This window comes from Ictidomys tridecemlineatus, chromosome 9 (assembly GCF_052094955.1).
Source record: "Ictidomys tridecemlineatus isolate mIctTri1 chromosome 9, mIctTri1.hap1, whole genome shotgun sequence".
NCBI lineage: Eukaryota > Metazoa > Chordata > Mammalia > Rodentia > Sciuridae > Ictidomys > Ictidomys tridecemlineatus.
The window spans coordinates 45480094-45497389 of NC_135485.1; the positions used below are offsets into that span (position 1 = coordinate 45480094).

The window sequence follows — 17296 nt, forward strand, 5'->3', positions numbered from 1 at the left end:
TCTTGTAACATGATCTGTTAGGATTGAAGTGTGAGAAGGAATGCTGTTTATCCCTCCTTTGTCCTTTTTTGGAATGCATCACAGAAAGCCATTGTAAATTTAATCATCCTTTTGCTCTCCCCTTCAACAACTTATTGATTCAGGTAAATGCCTGGTTTATAACTATGTGTTCCCAGCTTCCTATGCCACAAGTTTTAGCAAGGCTTAGAGAGATATTTCATATTGGGTAACAGAGAAAAGAAGCTGTATGAAATTTTCAAATTGTTTTTTAGTAATTGTCTAAATATCTTGTTTAAAATCATTTTGAACATTCCTACTTTCTTGGGTAAAACTGAAGCAGATATGGAGTTTAAGTTAACTGTTGGTGAAACTGTGATATTTTTTCTCACAGTCTCATATTTTGATTAGGTTTCATAATTCTCACAAAAGGTTTTAGTTGATTTTTATACTCATGTATTTTTAATCTTTATTCTCTGTTGCATCCATATTGTAATTCCACAAGGTGCTGATATTCCCCATGAAATACCTACAACTTCAAACCCTGTCTGCCACTTAACTAGTATTCAATTTTTATTTGTTCACTGAATAGATTAATCACTGAGGTGAAGGGTTGATATTGATCATTCAGGAATGTTTGAATTTGCATTTCTTAGCCACTGCTTTAAAACTTTCTTTCATAATTCATTTTATATTCAGTTATTTATTTAATGAATTGAGGAAATATTGGAGGACATATTTGAAACTTTTTTTGTTTTTGTTTTTGTTTTGGTGTTGGAGATTGAACCCCAGACCTCATGCAGGATAAGTCGGTGCTTTAGTACTGAACTACATGCCTAGTCCATGGAAATTTATTTAAATTTTTTACAAAAACTTACTCTTTGGCCCTGAAAATGTATTACGTAAAGAGTTTTTGCTATTTTTTGTATAGATGGCAAATTTGCCTTTTATTCCATGGCATATTTTGTTTTTGAGCTGAACAAATGCTGGGTACCAATTCATAGCTTTATCCCACATATACAAATAATCCCTGATATAGCTTTTATCATTTGTTTTCTATGATTTTTAATGTGGTTTTTAATAGTCAGTTCATAAGACCTTAGAAAATGAGAGCTGTTTCTGTGCTTTTCAGAAGATTTTTGTTGTTTTTACTGCTGTTAGAATAAAAATATCTATTCATTCAGAATCATTCTGACAGCTTTGCTGCAAAGCTTTGGAAAGACAAGAGTTCCTTTCTGAAATAGCCAATCATATTTTATTTTCACTGAAAAGCTTTTCACTAGTGTCCAGAATCAGCCACTGTGTGTTGTGGGGTTTTGTTGTTTTATGTTTCTTTTAAGTTATTATTTCATTTTTGTTGGAATTGATGGTTGAGTTTTAAAAGAGTTTCTCTTCTCCCATTCTGATTTTTTTTTTCTTTCCCTGCTTTAGAGAGAATTGTCATCACTATTAACAAAAAGCTATCTGGACGTATTTCTAGAAATGGAATAATTTAGGTTTTCATGGTTTGAACGATTTGGTTGGTTAATATATTACTCATTTACCAATTTCAGTAAGTGGAGATTCACTGTCCTTAAAGCCAGGCTTTGTGTGAAATATGAAATGCCTGGTGAACTACTTGATAGTATTTATTTGAAAATATTGACAATTAAGTTTCACTGGGGATAAAATAATGAATAAGCACTTGATTTCACAAGTAACTTAGTACATTTACAATCTTCTTCCTAACAGATATGTTCTAGTAGAATGGATGTCAATGGTGTAATTCCCATTCCTGTCTTCCCAGGCCACAGGAAACTTCAATTAGAAAACAATGTGTGAAAATATAATACAGATTTAGTCAGGGTCTTTATGGCTGGGCTTACTGTGAGTCATACTGACAGGAAGAGTTCAGCACTGATTGACTGATTAAAGAGGCCTGATCTCCACGATAAAGCCATGGTAAAACTATGGATAAAGGATTTATAAACCCCATTGTATGTGTTTTTCAATGTTGAAAGAATCACCAAAGAGGTTAGGATAAGGCCTCTATTGCTGAATGTGTGTGTTGCTGAACTATAAAGAAAGGCCTTATCATTACCTTCATGAAGGATACAACTAGCCAGTGAAAACTCTTTATCCAATGGATAGCGTGTATGTGCATGTGTGCACACGAGTTAAGGAAGAAAAAGAGGGAGGGAGGGAAAAGAAGAAAAGGATGGAGGGGAAGAATGTGACTAGATGCTACTTGTGATTTTCTGAATAGCATGTGCAGTGCAGTAATACTGCATTTTCTATCTTAATTCCTTTCCTGCAGAACTAAAAATTTGTTTAATTTTATCTGTGACCATTATTTATTTACAATTATGTTTATCCTTCAGTACATTTTCTATATGTCTTTTTTTTGTTGAATATTCACGATTACCGATTTCATTGATTCCAGCATAGGAATAAGATCAACTCTAAATTCGTTGGTCTGCTGTAAAGATAATTATATATTTAGATGTTGTTTAATGACTGCATTTGAGAATAAATGTTACATTTAAAAATTAAATGCAGTGCTTTTTATCTTACTGAAATAGATATTATTTTATTTTAAAAAATAAGCATTTGCTTATTTTCTTTATTTTTCTGTTTTATTGGAGAGTGAACCCAGGGGCCTATTGTGTTTGATCTACAACCATAGCCATTGTATTTTGAAAGAGGCTGTTAAAAAGTTTCTGAGGCCAGTTTGTGATCCCCCTATCTCAGCCTCCAGGATAGCTGCAATGATAAGCCCAAGCCACTGCATCCAGCTGCTGCTGTACATTTTTAAACAAAGAAAAGCTTCAAATTAATTGTATAACATAAAGTGTTAGGAAAAATTATTGTAATTCTGAAAGTTGTATTAGTACTCTGTTTTCAGAAGCCCCTGCCAGACATAGTAAATGGAATGGTTAATTTGCATTTCATATTCAGCAGTTAAACTTGACTTTACTAAAGGAATCAAAGTCCATAACCTGTTTAAAGCACTGATCATTCACATGATGTCTTTGTGTGGCCTAATGCGTTTTATGAAAGTTCCCTTCCACTGTTTCTGTCCATGGCACTGGAGGGGCATCATGGCACCTTTACTCCATGCTTAACCATAACACTAACATTCCTAGCCACCTTCCTCTAAGAATTTCCTAGTGTGAGAAACAGAGATGATAATATCATCCAACTTTCATTGTTGTGTATTTGAAATAAGTGTTGCTTTTAAATCACCAGCACATGAAGACCACTTAATAAATGTTAGCAATTGTTTTAGTCAACTTTGTTCGCTACTGTGACAAAAGGACCCAACCAGCATAATTACAGAGGAGGAAAGTTTATCTGAGTGCTCATGGTTTCCAAGGTCTTTGTCCATTGACAGCTGGCTCCATTTCTCCTGGCATGAAATGAGGCTGAATATCATGGTGGACTGTGTGGCAGAGGGAAGCAGTTCACATCATGGTGATCAAGAAACAAGGAGAGACTTCACTCTCCAGATTCAAAATATATACCTCATAGCCATGTCCCTAATTAACCACTTTCTCCCGTCACACCCTGCCTGCCTCCAGTTACCACTTAGTTAATCGTATCAGGGATTAATTCACTGATTGGGTTAAGACTCTCACAGTTCAATTGTTTCTCCTCTGAACTTCTTGCATTGTCTCACACATGAGCTTTTGGTGGATACCTCACATCCAAACCTTAATAGCAATGATCATTGTCATCCCACCTTACATCACCTCTTCCAATATCTTCCTCATTTCCCAGACTCTCTTATTTTTCATTCTATTATTTTTAAAGAATCAAATAGCAAATGATTTTAAGACTGATATTATTAACATTCTTACTATAATGTTGTAAATACCAAATCTTAAATAAAATTTGGACTATATTCTGAATCTGATTTTAAGAGTATCTCCATTTGACTATTGTCTTTTCTCCTTCTGGTTGGAACATGTCCTATATCCATACATGTTGATTTGTCTTTATGGGCCAATGAAAGTTAGCTTTATTCAAGAAATCTTATTTCAAAGCCCTAATATATGTTGATTATTTCATTTCCTTGAAATTCTTCAGCTACTTTTATCCTGTTCATGATTCATTGTGATTTATGATGTCTTAATCCTGCATAGTCATATGTGCATTCTTTTTCCAACCATAAGCTTCTTGAGTCCCACAGGACCAGGGAGAGCCTCAGGACCTTCCTTGCAGGACATCTGCCCAGCTCCTCACCTCTGTTTTGAACTTTGTCTCATGTGGTCTTGTTGTTATCCTATAACTTTTAGATTTTAATAATCAGGAATACTATCTCCTCTCTTTTGAGACTCTACCACACTCAGATGAATTTTTGACACTTCCTTGATTTCAACAGATACTGAGCTTTTTTGGCAGACCCTTGGAACTCCATCCAGTACAGGACCGCCCAAGCCTGAAATAATAACTGACACTGAGGGGGACTTTAGACAACACCCACATACTATGTTTAGTAACTTTCAGCAGCCACATTTGTAGATGCTAAGTATGTATTAGGAAATAAATCAGCACCTTTTTAACAGTGTCTTTTGAATTGCTTTTTACTAGATTCTTGTTTATTATGAATTTGTAATGCTTATTTTTAAGAACATGTTGAACAGCCAGTTTGAAGTTTCTGACATTTAAAAGACTGGGAAAATTATAATATGTGAAATTTGACACAGTTTTGAAATTTTTTCCTCATGAATATAATTGGATGACAATGTGAAATATAATTTTATTAAATGTTGAAAAGTTATGGCAACTAGTTATGAATTCATTTATTGAAATATTTGCCACATTTTTAGCAGTCTTTGGGGGAGGTCACAGTTTTGTGTGTATGTAGTCTCAAGAAATGAGATTAATGTTACCCTTATGTTGTGCTCCATAAGTCAAAGAATAGCTGAACATTAATTATTTTATGATGCTCCACTCATTAGAATGTTTTTATATTAAACCACCTAAATTTCATGCTTTGCTTTTTGACCTTAGCACATAATTGCCTTTGGTTACTCTTTCAAGTTGTCAGTTTTAATTGTTGCTGTGTTACACTTAACTACAAACTGAAATATCATTTAAATTACATGTCTTCTTTTTTAAAAAATACCCTTGTTAGAATTCAGTGTATTAAAAGCCTACTGGTAGCAGATGTACTTTTTAAGAAAGTGGATGATGGGTTGATATTTCATTGGGTTTTCAATGCTACTTTCATTGCCAAGTATTTGGAATAGATTTTTTAGAGCACATTTTTAAAACTGAAATGAATGTGTTGGCATGTAAAATGGCACAGAGAAAATACACATACTTAAGAAAATTATGTCAAAGGCTCTGCTGAAAGTGAATTGGTAATATTTGCTTTATGGCAGAAATTTAATAATGAAGATTTTCCTAAAGTCATTGCCAATAGAGTGCAAACCTGTCCAGTTTCAGATATAAAAGTGCTCCCATCTATAATTAAGAAACTTCTTTAAAATCATTACCCTTAACTTATTAATAGTTGAATTAACTTTTTCTTTGGAAAGCCAGTCTATTTCATTGTCGTTGTTTAGTTTTCAAAAGAGATTTTTCTTTCTTTTCATAATCCCTGGGATGTAGGGAAGAAAGGCCATTTGTCCACACCTATTCATAATTCAGTACTTCTTCTGTATATATTATCCTAGTACTCCAAATGTTGTTTAAACAAATGGATGATAATGTTGTACTATCAGCATGGGTCATTCATGACATCTTTCTTTCAGATTTAATAATTCTTCAGTATCTGTTCAACAGTTTCAAATCTACTTTTTAAATCCCTTCAGGTTAGTTTCTGGGTTTTGCTGTATAGCCCAATAAAGCAATAAATATTTATTGTCTTATGCACTTCTGTAGTTTAGGAATCCAGGGGTAGTTCAATTAGTTCATTATGGTTCCAGGTCTCTCATGCATTTGCAGTTATCCAAAGACAGCTTTTCTGGTGACTGAGGAGCAGCTTCCAAGATACCTCCCTCATTTGTACTGCAAGTTCCTGCAGCCTGTCAGCAGGATACCTAAGGTTCTTGCCCCCTAACCCCCCCATGGGGCTGCTTGAGTGCTCTCAAGATATGATGGCCAGCTTTGCACAATGTTAAGTGATCCAAAAGAGAGGCTGAACACACCATGTCGTTTTAATGAACTGCCCTGGGAAATTGCACTGTCATTTCTACCATATTGTGTCCATCAGAAGTGAGTCCCTGAGTACAGCTCATATTCAGAGTCAAGAGAAGAGGGAAGAAGAATGGAAGTGTCAAAGAATCATAAGTAGACTAAAACTGTCACATATTCCTCTTTTAAAACCCCCATTCCTTTCCTAGGTTACCTGATCTATTAGATTTTAAATGCTACTCTAGAACTCTGAACTTCATATAGATCTCTCTTATACAGTCATAGACCTGTATTTTCAAGTTCCTATCAGGTGTTTTGCTTTTCTTTTTGTTTTTACTTTTTGTCTATTGCAGTACAAGCTAAATATTTGTTGATGCCAGAAACCTGGTAGCCATCCTTGTCACATGATATTTTGCCCCTCCCATTCAATTATCAAATCAGGTAATTTCTTGATCCTAAATATAGATTAAATATGTTCTCTCTCACTACCCAAGTAAAGTGACTCTTCTCTCATCTTTCCTGCTACACATAGCCTAATTTGCATTTCATCTCCATTCTTTTCTTTTTTAAATTCTCTAACAGAATTATTGTTTTTCAAATATATAGGATTTGGACTAAAGTGTGAAGTGCAGGAATTGGAAAATAAATATAAATGTAGGCTGTTTTGTTGATATTTTTATAAGCACAACAAACAAATAGGACAGGATGCAGATTTTAGTTCTGCTATATGTAGATTAGTCTGCAGCTGTTATTTTTTTTTGACTGAATCACTGAGTATATTTAAGAGAATAAAGTGTTTCCTTCGTCTGTCCCATAACTAACTTACTTATCCTTAACTTGGTGATAGTACACTCAAATCTTTGTTTTGGTTATATTTCTCTAGTGATGATGTAGCATGTTCCTCCCAGCCTTCAGTGACCACTGATATTCTCACTTCTGTGTTTATTCTTCTTCTGTTACTTTATGGTTTACTACCTGAACTACTTACATGTTCCTATGACTTTAGCCTGAGTACTCTTGCTGAGTTCTAGATTCATGAATCTAGCCGACTTTTGCACATATCCAGGTACTATTCTGACACCTAAAGTTCAATGTGTATAAAACTGAATTACTTGTGCTTTGCCTTCAACCAATTAATTTTCCCTTTGCACCTTAGTCTTTGATCTTTTACTTATTCTTATTGATAGTATCTTTCCTATAATCCTATATTTTATATAGAAATCCCTCCTTTGTAAGGCTCTCTCTAGTATGCTAGAATTATTTTGGAAAATTTCTGAACTCTGTCTTTGGGGTCTAGGAAAAACCATCTGACTTTTGTTTGGACACCAGGTTTTACCTCCCTGATTCCATATCTGCAAAAGTCCTTCAAGGATTTACAGCATATAGAGTCAGACATCATGGAGCAGGAGAGAGAACCCAAGAAGGGGGATCCAGGAAAAGAAGAGGTTTTAACAACAGAATGACTGAAGGTTCAAAAAAGGGGAAAATAATGGGAGTGATTTCTGACAAAAGAAGTGAGCAAGAGCAGGGAGCTATTTCTCATATTATTTAATATTTCTTTTTACTTAGTTTCCTTATGGTTATTCCCTTGTCAGAAGCACATTTTTTAGGAATATGATTGATATGGAGTTTGGGGACTTCCACAGGTTCTGACCATATTCAGCAGAGATGTTTAGTTAGTTCACATGCTCCTAATCAGGTTCATGGTCAGGGAGTAGTGTAATGCAAAACACCCTAAAGGATCATTACCAGATTTCATATCTAACACTTTTCCAACTTATTCAGCAATTATCTATTACATGTCTAACAGAGGGCATTGTGTTTCTTGTTATAACCAATTTATCTCATGGCTAAATGTAGGAAGGAGCTCAAGAAGTTATGTTTATTCCTTCTTGGCTCCAAATTAATTTGCCATGATCCACTTCGCCTAATAAGTGCTACCATGACACAACATGCAACAGACTATGTGAAAATAAAACAATAAAGGATATGATATGGAGAACAAGAGACTGATTTGCCACACCACATTTGGATTGTTGGCATATTCAGTCTTGGCCATTTCTTGTGTAAACAAAACCTTTCCGTTGGTAGCATGACAACTGAATGATAGAAAACCTTATTTTTAACTTAAACCTTCCCACCCCCCCCTTTGGACTTGGGTTGCTGATGAAAATATTCAGCAAACTAATTAAAGGTAATTTAAATAGCTAATTAGATAATGTTAGAAAGTAGTTTCCTGTAATACATTCCTTGAAACAAAGCATCCATCATCTGCAGAGTACAGTTTGTCACTAACTGAAACAAAAGCAATTACATGTTAAATGGAAGAAAGTTTTGACAAATTAACTCTGATCTTTGTAAAAATTGCCATATACATAACACTTGTATTACTCTTACATAAAAAAATACATGGGAAATTTGGATTTCCACATTTCAGTTGACTTTGCATCTGTCTAGTGTCTGGTTCTAAATGATATTTTTGACAGTGAAGACCCAGATTAAAGCTATGTCAGTGTTTTGACAAAATTGACTGATGAGTTTAATCATCTGAATTGTCCACTTAGTCAAACAAATGCTTTGACAGTGTGATTTACTTATATGTTGTTTCTTTGTTCAATTAGCTTGTGTTTTTAATTTAATGGACTGGTTAAATCAACATAATAAGTCTATATGAATGCAATGTTTGGAAGCTATTTCAAAGTGATTTTATTTAAATAGTCATATCAAAGTTAAGAAATAATCTTCTTCAACAAATGTACAGAACACAGTATAAAGCATCTGAAAACTGTGATTTTAAGGACTTTGAGGGGAAAACAAAAACACCTCTATGACTCTGAACTAAATAAATCATGGAAACTGGATTCCTTAACTGAAATATTTTTATTATTCAAAGATTCCACTATGTAAGAACTTTAAATGAAAATGTCTTCATCCATGAAAATAGAATCTTTGTATTAAAAAAGATTTTAATCTCTAATTTTTGAATGAAAAAATATTGATTTGTTTTTTCTAAATATTATTTTAAAATTGAGAATGATTTGAATATATATCACAAAACAAATCAATATTTTCTGTTTCAAATGAAAACATTTACAGTTATAAAATATCTTTCTCATCCGTCCCTTTTTTGCCTCTCTTCTTTTTCCTCTCTTGTCCTTCTTTTGCATCTCATACTTAGTAAAAAACAAAACAAACAAAAAAGAACAACACATGAAAACTTGCATATATTTATTTAAATGCGTATTTTATGTATGTGTGCATTACTGAGTTAATTTACAACTATCAATGCAAATTTAATCTATCACACATGTTTCTCCATAATTGATTCTCTTATATGGAGATCAACTTTTGACAGTTGGTAAATTCTTCACTTAGTTTCAGTTATATGCTTTGAAAGAAGTCTTCTTGAATTTTTACAACATTTAAATATTTTGTTTTGTTCCATTAATGTGATGGCATTGTTCAGTCTTAGAATGGGAGTCTTCAACTGACATGAAAAGATAGAATTTTCTTTATAAAAATTAGCTATATATGTTTATTAAACATTCTAAAATGAAGCAACAAGCTAGGAAAAAAAAAAAAAAAGAAGAAGTTGCCACAAATGGAGAGGACAGATGTTTAGCTTCCTTGTTATACAAAGAAGTTTTGCAAAGCAAATCTTAAATGTAAGTCAGCAATTCAGATGAAAGAAAAATAAAGGTTAAAAACATGAAAATATACTCTGTTGTACAATAAAGCTGTAAGTTTAAAATAGATATTACACTTTTGTTCTTTATCCAAAAGACAAAATTCAAAGGCATTGATAATGTTTAATACAAAATGAAAACTATTACTGGTGAAAGTAGACATTTTTATTTTTATTTTTTCAAATTAGTTGATAATTTCCAAATTTGAAATGTGTTTTACTCTGACATATTGATTTTTTTTCAGAAATATGCCACAAATACTTAAATCATTATATTTTTTCCAAAATATTTCAGCTAAGATACATTAATCCTTATTTATAATATTAAAAAACAAATTACTGAGTTCTTCATAAATGCTGATAAGTATAGGATAGGCTAATGTGTAGATATTCTAAGGTACCATTAAAATGGAGAAAATAACATCCAGAAGTCAAAATATTCCACCCTATATAATTAGCCTTACAAATAAAATAATACATTACAAATAATAATCAAATAATATGTTTATAATGTCTAAATTTACCTGAGTAAAACACAATATCAAAAGAGGTGGGAAGAAACATACAATTTCAGTTTTTGTTTGGACAATTAATTTTATCTTCACCACAACTAATTTCTGCCAAGGGCCAATGTCTCGGCTTGGCACCAGAATCACGAGCCATCACACACCTTTGTAGGTTCAAACAGCAATTCTTTATTCCAGCTCTCACACCGCCTCCACACAGGTCCAGGGACAATCACGTTCTGCCGTCTCCCGCACAATTCACCTACTCCACGAGGCTCTCTCCAAATCCCATTTTAATCTCACGAGAACTCAACGGGAACAAGCAGCAGGAACACCCTAATCCCAGCAATAATCTTCAACTTCCAACTTCCCTAAAACCCATTATCTTAAACTGGCAACGCCTTAAACTCAAGGAGCCGGTTACTTCCTCAAACCTGATCAGCTCTAAACCCGGATCCGCCTTGGTCCTAGAGCAAGGTCACCTTATTAAAGCATGCATGCAATGTCCCATCGAATGTCCTCTAAGCAGCATGGGGTACGCTTGGCAAGGAAATTTCGATGCATCATTCCTACTTGGTAATGGCCCTCAGCAAATTTCCTCTTGACAGATGGAGAAAGAGTGTGGAGAGCGAGATATAGGAAAACATAACTTTTCTCAACAAAAATTTCTACTTTCTTAATGGAAGAGCATGTATTATTTATAAATTAATTCATAAAATTTATCAATTATGTGAATTATCAAGCAATGGAATTTTTTTAAAAAAACATGTTTTAATTGTAAATGATCCTTTATTTTATTTTATATATGGTGCTAAGAATCAAACCCAGTGCCTCACACATGCTAGGCAGGTGTTCAATACGTGAGCCACAACCCCATTCTCAAACAATGGAACTTTAAAAAATTGATATATAGAGTACTTAAATATCTATTTTTAAAGTCAGGAGCAGTGCAATTTTGGGTTGATTTTTTTTTTTTTAAGAAAGGAACACCATAAGAGTGAAAGAGAAAAAGAAAATAAAGACCTCTTAATTTTATCTGAATATCTTACTCTTCAAACTGTATTAATATTTCTACATAGTCCACTTCGCACACAAGCAAAGTTTTAGTAGGAAATTCAGAATGACTTTTTTCTCACTTATTAAAAAGAAATGCAATAAACTTTTAAGAAATAAATGTAAGATTTTTCAAAATCTTTCTTTCAGTTAATGAAAGGGGAAATATTCTATTTTTACTAAAATTATGAATCCTCTCTGTGGTGTTTCTTGTGTTAGTTGACCCCAAGTCTTGGGAAGGCAGCAGGTGCTTGGCGCCCTTCACTACTAACCGTGTGCTTTCTTCCTCCTCCACTATAGCTTTCAGCAGAGCCCCAATCCCAATGGCAGTGGTCCGCAGAGAGCTCTCCTGTGAGAGCTACCCCATCGAGCTCCGCTGTCCAGGAACAGATGTCATCATGATCGAAAGTGCCAACTATGGGAGGACTGACGACAAAATCTGTGACTCCGACCCTGCTCAGATGGAGAATATCCGATGTTATCTGCCAGATGCCTATAAGATTATGTCTCAAAGGTATGGTATCTTTAATATTCTGTTCTTGGCACGTGTAACATAAACCTTTAAGGGGCACCAGTGTGACTGTGAAACCTGGGTAAAGACATCAGCAGTGTTGTATGTTTCATGATAATCTGAGACAGTATGTAAGTAAAATTTATTACCTTGTTCATTACGTTTCTTGCTCTAATCTGCATATTATTTTGATAGAGTTCTCTACAACTTGGTTATTATACCAGTGATGAAAGATTTTTTTTTACAATTTCAACCACAGTTTTCTCCAAAGAGTGCAGAAATATTCTTTGTTAATAATTATTTTCTAATCATGTAAAAAAGCGGAATAAAAATTAAATTAATACGTCATTTTTGTAATTAGTGAATATATAAAAAATATTGATGAATGATTTTTCACCCTAAGTAAATTGTTTTTATTTGTTTCAATCAGATAATCAAATATAGAAATCTGTAGAATCCCTTGGGGTGGGGTTTAAGGAGGAGGTTCTACATTTCTGTGATTAGGTTTTCATTTAAATGTAGCAGAATTTTAACTTCATTAGCTATTTGATCTCTATAAGATTCTCACGGAAATTGTGTTAATTATTTTGCTGATACTGTTAAGGCCATCCAAAATAAGTCCTTAATCTTAATCTTGTAATTATTGGGGGGTGGGGAGAGAAGACAGACTCAGTTTTGGTGGATCCTCTGGACTTGCTGAACTGTACAGGATACATACCTGAAATGATGAATCTGGAGAGTAAAAATACTTTCAATACCCTCAGTAAATCCCTTGAGTAAGCCCTCCCAGTGTTTTTAAAGTTAGAGTTAGTAGCTAACTTAAAAACTATTTAATTCTACATCAAAGCAAGTTCCTTGCTTGTTCTTGATCTATTCATGTTCTACATTTTCACTTTTTTAAAATATGTGTTTTTGACTCTCGGGAAAAAGAAATTGGCTCCACATTGTGGAATGGCCAAAGTTACCTAAGTTGCTTTATAATGAACTTAGTTTTAAATATTTATGTCAACCACAGCATGTTAGATAATGTTAATTATTACTATGATACATATAAGCCATAATAATAGTAGTTTGGACAGTTTAATTAGATTAATGCTTTAAAATTGAAACCATAGAAAGCAAATTTTCTAAACAATATTTTTGATTAATGTGATTATTTTAATTTAAAATTCTAGAAAGAGACTATCAGGATCTACATATATTTAAGCATGAAGGATTATAACTAAATACAAAAAGTGATTAATATTAATATACTCTGATATAATCTTGATAAAAATGTTTTATAACTTTAGTCTCATACATTAGATAGTGACAGGTAATGCAGATGTTTTAATATACATTGAAAATGTACTTAGACTGCATACTAATGTGTAAACTAAGAATGAAAAATTTGGAATTGGGATTAATAGGTTATAGCACTGGATGCCAATACTTGCCTGCAATAGAACTATCCAATCTGATATCTGTTCAAGATGATCCATGTCACCACTGAATTTAAGATTGCATTATTGTGGGGCTTCAAGTGTAACTTAGTAGTAGAGCATGTGCTTAGCATGCACAAGGACCTGGATTCAATCCTCAGCATAAACACTCTCCTTATTACATTGAAACATAATGAAACCTACATTATCAACCAGTTATCCTTTGTTTAAAGTAGATTGTAGGCTTCTACAAAACAGATCTTCTGTTAGAGTTACCTAAAACCATCTTTGAATGTATAAATGAAAAACTATGCTCTTATTCATTTTCATATCTATAAAAAGCTTTCTTGATTCTGCTGAAGGTTTCTGTTTATTTTTTATGTTTTACTTTAATATATTTCTGAGATAATTTTTAAAAATATTACATATAGCTTTATAACCTAAATGTGAAACTGACTTAGCAACTCAATAACTTTAGAAACTTTACATTTGGAATTCATCTTAGGTTTCATATTATGTTCAGCCTATTCATGGAAGTATTTCGATTATTAACTCAGCTGACACCAGAAAGTGCCCGGCATGCAGTTCATTATGACACTTTACTTGGGTTTGATAGATAAATAAGACACACATGGTTTCTGCCTACAACTACTCTTTGATGGATTAAAAGCAACCAATTGTATCATTTTCAGAACAATTTATTTTGATCTCATTTATATTATTGAGGCAATCAAAGGAAGAATTTCTTTCAGCAATATTATATTAGGGAATATTTTGTTGGACAGGAAATATTAGAGTTGGTCCTTGAAGGACACAGCATTAGTAGAACAAGAAGAGAACAAATGATCCTACATATGTAAGTTAAGAAACACTAATGAGGAACACAAGGGAACAGTTTCCTTCCTGTATCCTTTGACCTATGTTTTCCTGACACAGCTCCACAGGTTCACTGATGTCTTCTGTGAATGTACTACCACTTAATCTCCCGAAATTCTCTTCCAAATTTGCCACAGGTTGGGCTCAAGACCCTTTTCCCCCCAAAACCCTCTCTTTAGGTCAGAAAACTTGGTATTGCTGGATGATACACTAGTTTGATGAATTTCCTTGTTCAAACAAAAAAAATCTTCCATTGGCATCTGTATTATAAATTAAACTTAAGTAATGTCTAAATATAGGAAATTTGAATATTCTATATGGTGACCTTCTCATATTTTTTATGACACATGTAAAATACATGGCCCATTTAACTTACATATAATTGATTATATGTTTCAAATTGATAAAACATTTGTACACACACTTGTGTGTTATGTCTATATATAATTTTGTATTAAGACATATATACATAACACTATCAGGTATCATATGTGTACTCCTCAATGAATTTTCACAAATAAGGTTCATCATGTAACTAGCAACCAGATGAAGACAGAACATTAATGGGCTCTCAGAAGTGCTTTGATCAGTCATACCCCTACCCCAAGATTGCCAGGTTCTAATTTTGTACAACCTAAATTAGTTCTGCCCATTTTTATTTTAATTGAGTGGTTTCATATAGCATATGTTTTTGTGTCTGGCTTCTCTCACTCAATTCATTCATGAGGCATTGACATAAATATGTCCCTTACCTTTTAAATTCTCTTAGAATCAAAGATCATGAATTTAAACATTTATAAAATTCTTCCTTTATTTTTATTTTTAATTTTTAAGTAGAGATGTAAATTTATAAAGTAGAATTTATTTTCTATTGTTTTCTATGTGGATGCTAGAACTAATAGTTTTCTTTTGGTTTTAGCAATATTTTAGTAATATTATATTTCATATATGGTAGTCACATCAGGAATAGGCAATGAAAGAGAGATATTTGTTTCTTACCCTTTTGAAAAGTTGTATTTCAATTTGTATCAGTAGCATTGCAGGGGATTTTACAACTTGCTTACAAAAGATTTGGGTTTCTATTGTATTTATTCCTGATAAAAATAGGTACTCTTCAAACAATAGTAGAAGTAGTGCCCATAGTAGTTTTGTGGCAGAACTAAGTGTTCTGCAACATCTGCATGAGTTTTTCCATTCAAGTATTCTCCTTTGCTCTTTGACAGATCCATTGCATTATGTGTTGTGTTTCTCTTAAAGATTATAACACATTGTAAAATCCTCATGTTAATAATTTGTCTTCTGAGTCCATATAGCCATTAATAAGTGGCTATATGGACTCAGAATAAATAAAATAAATTTAACAAATAAATTTAACAAAATAAAACTAAAAAGAACTACTTTGATAGATTCACCTTGAAGTTAGTCATATTTCATATTTGATTTTGAAAACATGAAATTAAAGTTTATTCATTTATAGTAAATGCTCACTGCTATTGTTTTCTACCTTCAGCTTTTTAGATAATTTTATACCCTCCAGTCAGTATCTAGAAAGTTGAGATGCAGAAAATATTTATAAGAAATCAACTAGAAAGAAAAAGAAGTTTCTCAATGTTAGAGGATATAAGATGAAAACACTAAATTAATTCCTTGAGAATATAATGTGATTTTAATTTGGTTTATCCCTCAAGGGTCTGTAAATTGGGAGCTTGGTCCCCACTGTGGCAGTATAGATGCAAGGTCTTCAGGTCTTTGAGGCCTTGTCCACTGAAGAGGTTAAGGATGCTCTCCAAAGGTGGTTATAAAAGCCCAAGCTTGAGTCTGGTCTGTTTGTGCATGCCCATAATCCCAGCAGCTCTGAGGCAGGAGGATCACAAGTTCAAAGCCAGCCTGGGCAAAAAGTGAGGCACTATGCAATTTGGTGAGGTCCTGTCTCTAAACAAAATACAAAATAGAGCTGAGGAGGATGTGGCTCTGTGGTTGAGTGCCCCTGAGTTCAAACCCTGGTGAACTTCTACCAAAAGAAAGCCCAAGTTTGATCCTTCAGCTTACCGTCTTCCTGTGTTTTTTGAAATTGAAATCTGATTATCTATTTCTGCATGTGTTCCCACCTTTGCCATCCACAAAGAGATGATAGAGCTGAAAGGGCCCTTGCTGGATAAACAAATCTATTTTTTTTAATAAATAGGCTTCTACAGGTATTTTGTTGTAGTAAAAAAACAAAAACAAAAACAAAAACTGACACATACAAGTTAACTTATCCAAATGAAACAAATCTAAGCATATTATGAACATGAAATCCATTACTTATTAATTGGGTAGCATTGGACTTTGGTGAAAAAGAAGTTATAGTGAGATTTAGCAGACTTGGTAAGTAAATAGCTGGCCTTTTGCCTGAGTTTCTCTCTAATTAAAATAATTTTAAAGATAGCTTGGGGGTATGGGGAGGATTGGATATCAAAGAATTCTGACTCCTTTTCATTTTTTAGGCCTAATGTTTATTGTTTATATTAAATTATTTAATCCACACAGACAAATATTATTGTATGCAATTCATTGATGAGGAGATGGAGTTGTATAGTGTTTAAGAAATTTTCTTGAAATTATTATTTCGACTGAATCTTTTTTTTTTATTGTTGGTCATTCAAAACATTACATCTTTCTTGATATATCATATTTCACAGTTTGATTCAAAAGGGTTATGAACTCCCATTTTTACCCCGTATACAGATTGCTGAATCACATCAGTTACATCAATTACATTTCCATTGATTTACATATTGCCATTCTAGTGTCTGATGAATTCTGCTCTCTATCCTATCCTCTACTATCCCCCCTCCCCTCCCCTCCCCTCTTCTCTCTCAACCCCTCTATTGTAAAACATTTCTTCCACTTGTATTATTCTTCCCTTACTCCTCACTTCCTCTTGTATGTAATTTCGTATAACCCTGAGTATCACCTTCCCTTTCCATGCAATTTCCCTTCTCTCTCCCTTTCCCTCCCGCCTCTCTTCCCTATTTAATGTTAATCTTCTTCTCCTGCTCTTCATCCCTACTCTGTTCTTAGTTACTCCCCTTATATCAAAGAAGTCATTTGGCATTTGTTTTTTAAGGATTGGCTAGCTTCA

General features: G+C 33.3%; 1 protein-coding gene across 28 annotated transcripts in view; it reads left to right on the top strand.

Moving 5' to 3' along the window:
* Adgrl3 (adhesion G protein-coupled receptor L3) overlaps window positions 1-17296 on the top strand; it is a 773708-nt gene that overhangs the window by 342970 nt on the left and 413442 nt on the right. For all 28 annotated transcript variants that reach the window (XM_021730674.3, XM_040292372.2, XM_078021326.1 and 25 more), the window contains one exon: window positions 11665-11878. In XM_021730674.3, coding sequence (XP_021586349.1) covers window positions 11665-11878 — 214 coding nt within the window. The remainder of the gene's footprint in view (window positions 1-11664; window positions 11879-17296) is intronic.